Here is a 3,455-nt window from a genome sequence, read left to right as displayed (position 1 = left end):
TATCACATATCATTTGATGCATACTCACTTTCTCATCTTGATCAACTGTTACCAAGCATCTATCCATAAGATTTTCAATGCCAACAACTGTGAAGAAATCACATCCGTCTAGTATTCTAACAATATAATCTTTTCTCTTCCCAACAAAGAAACATGCAATGTGAAGGAATAAATTTTGGTCATCAGGGTTATCCTGTAAAGCATCGTAGCTTATTCTGAGTCTTTGTAGGATTTCATTATTTGGAATAGCTTTCAATTTCTCCAGTGCACTTTTCCACACATCTATAGTTCGCCCTGATAGAGAAGAACCCAAAATTTGAAGAGCTAATGGAAGTCCTCCGCATCGGTCTGCTATCATTTCTGAAAGTTTCAACCAATCTTCACGTGGATGGGCTTGTCGAAAAGCATGCCAACTGAAGAGTTCCAGTGATTCATTGGCTTTCAGAGTTTCAACATTGTAAACTGAACAATTAGAGAGTTCATGATCCCTCAACAACCCTGCACACCTAGTTGTTATCATTATTTTACTTCCTGGACAAAACCAATCTTGCATAGAAAATATTGCATCTATTTGCTTCATATGGTCGACGTCATCAAGAACAAGAAGAACTGGTTTAGAGATTATGGCATCTCTAATCTTTTTATTTCCCTCACTGACACTATGTATTTTCACTTCTCTTCCACTCATAATATGGTGAAGGAATTGTCTTTGCAGTAGAACTAAACCATTGGGCTGTTTTGAAGTTTCCCTGACATCTTCAAGGAAACAGCGCCGTTCAAATCCTCTGTAGTTTGAATTGTAAGCAAATTTCGCAATGGTTGTCTTTCCAATTCCCCCAACCCCATTAATTAAAAGTATACCAACATCGGTTGATCCATCCTGTAACCATGAATTAATAAATTCAACTCGAGAATCCATTCCAATCGGGTAGGGTGCAACTGTAAAGGGTGTGCGCATGCGACTTAGTTTGTCGTCAATCTCTCTAATAATTTGGTTGACAAACTTTGACTCGTACCTAATAATTGCAATTAAAATGAAAAATAAATAACATTTAACTAATATGTCATGATATCAAATACTTTAAAGTACAAAGTCTCATTCACCCATTAGCTTAGTTTTTAAGACCATCCCTGATAGATCTGCATAGTTGATGAATTTTGATAAGAAAAGCTATAGCTAGTTAAAGTTATCAAAAAATCAAAGAGGTAGTTGGAATGAAGTTACCCATCAGCTTCATTTTTTAAGACCATCCCTGATAGATCTGCAACTTCTCTAAGTGCTGCCCTCCATTGTTTGATCTTGTTGGGTGAATCCTGATTTTCTTCGTGCCAAGAAAATGCTTCTCCAACCCTTCCTGTCTGGTGCCTCAAGTGGGAAGGATCGACGTCGTAGAAGACTGGTAAAACTACATGGTCTGAGGAGATCCTCTTGTGTTCAAGGATGAAGACAAGCTCATCAAGGCACCATCCGGAAGACGCGTAGTCTTTTGAAAAAACAATGACAGAGCTTCGCGACTGTTGGATGGCTTTCTGCAATTCTGGCTTTATACCTTCTCCCCTCTCAACTTCTTCTTTGTCTCGGAACGTGGGAAAGCCTTTCTCCACAAAGGCTGCGTAGAGATGGTCTGTGAAAGTCTTTCGAGTGTCTTTGCCCCTGAAACTCAAGAACACGTCATAACAACATCGACAAGGAGAAGAATTGGAAGAGGAGGGTTCTTGGTGCCTAAACCTAGCCATGATCACAGAAAATAAATCACTACTTCCAATGGCGGATCTATGATTTTTTACAGGGGTGGGCTAATTTTTTTTTTTGGACACCTATGTGATTCGGACTACAGTCTGGTCCACCACCAAACATCCACATGCTTAAGCTGGTCAAACCACCTATTCAATCAACATCTTCACAACATAAAACCACCATCAATGCATAAACAGAGAAACGCATGGAAAAGAAGAAGAGAGAAACAGAGACATAATAAAACAAATAGAGAAGACAAAAGGAAAGAAAGAGAAAAGAAAAATGGCGGAGAGAAAGAAGAAGAACAAGAAAAGAGAGAGAAGAAAGAAAAAGATGAGGGAGAAAAGAAAGAAGAAAATGGACGAAGGGATTAAAGAAGAAAGAGAGAAAATAAGAAAAAGGAAAGAGAAAACGGAGAGAATAGAGAGAAACTTTGGACTAAAATTTGGCTTACAAATAGGTCCGCCATTGACTCTACTTCTCTGAGTCCGAGTGGAATTTAAGGCGAGCTCTTTTAGGTCCGACGTGGAACTTGCCAAGTGAAATAATGATAACATAAAGGAACAGACCGAAATTTCTTGATACAGCTCATCAACAGTTGATGCAGGAACGGGGCATGGGTCTCTAGTTTACATCCTACTGCCATCTAAAGTGTAAACCTCCTTAAAATTTGAAACCCTCTAGTAAAAAACAATTGCTTTTCCCACATCATAATCTCTCACCAGAACTTGCCTTTCACCACTTCCCTGGAAAATTAACCATATACGAACAGAAGAAGCCTGTAAACTTTACCATATCTACCAACACGTTTAAAACAGTATGAATTTCAGAATGAAGAAGAGAAAGAGTAGTTGGGTGCCTTGTTTGTGGAAGCATGTGAAGAAGCGAGTTTTTATGATTTGTCACAATGAAAGCATTGAACAACCTTCCAATGGCATGTTCAACAGCAAGAGCCCAGACATCGCCATTATTCAAAGTCTGCAGAAACAACAATTGTATTAAGATTGATCACTTAGCATGTAGTTGCAAGTAGCAATGAAATTGATTCCCATCCACAAAAATAGAAGCTTGGTAGAAAGAACATTAAGTGATAGAAGTGTAAATTTGCTCCTTAACGCAGGCATATTGCTTCATTTTTTTCCCCTGTTTTACAATATCTATAATTTACATGATAAATAAAATTTTAAAAAGGCTATGTTTGTTGAATGTATGTGTAATCACATGTTGGTCTTTTAGATTCAAAATTATGACATGAAGCATCGGGAGCATCAGCGAAATCAAACCAACAAGATCTGTGGTCTTAGATGCATGAGAAAACAGCAGACCCTGTTCTGTGTTAGTTATGCATATGCAGCCCATGTGCATTATATCTCATGCTGCCATTTTACCAAAAACAACTATCTTAAGGAAAATGAAAATGTTTTGTTTAAACAGGTTACAGCTTTTGGTGGAGATATCATCAGAGCCCAAAACCTCTCATATATTGAAAAAATCAAAGCCCAAGACTTAATAAACATGTGGTCCAAAATCATATATTAAAAAATTATTGAAATAGATTATGTGTTATAATATATATCGTATTGCTATGAAAACTTAGACTTTGTAAGAGTCAGCTATGTAATTGTTTTTTACGCACTAGATGGACAAAAGTCTAGGTCCGCCACTATCTTGGACCATAGGAGTCCAAGAGATTGTGGTCACTCACCGTTGGATATTA

At 37.7% G+C, this 3,455-nt stretch overlaps 1 protein-coding gene across 1 annotated transcript in view; it reads right to left on the bottom strand.

Moving 5' to 3' along the window:
* Positions 1 to 1,737, bottom strand: part of LOC18774180 (TMV resistance protein N) — a 6,018-nt gene extending 4,281 nt beyond the window's left edge. Inside the window, exons 1-2 of the mRNA XM_020565250.1 lie at positions 1,226 to 1,737; positions 29 to 1,016 (exon numbers count right to left, since the gene is read on the bottom strand). Coding sequence (XP_020420839.1) covers positions 29 to 1,016; positions 1,226 to 1,737 — 1,500 coding nt within the window. The remainder of the gene's footprint in view (positions 1 to 28; positions 1,017 to 1,225) is intronic.

Source organism: Prunus persica, chromosome G6 (assembly GCF_000346465.2).
Source record: "Prunus persica cultivar Lovell chromosome G6, Prunus_persica_NCBIv2, whole genome shotgun sequence".
NCBI lineage: Eukaryota > Viridiplantae > Streptophyta > Magnoliopsida > Rosales > Rosaceae > Prunus > Prunus persica.
This window is presented reverse-complemented; position numbering and strand designations above follow the sequence as displayed.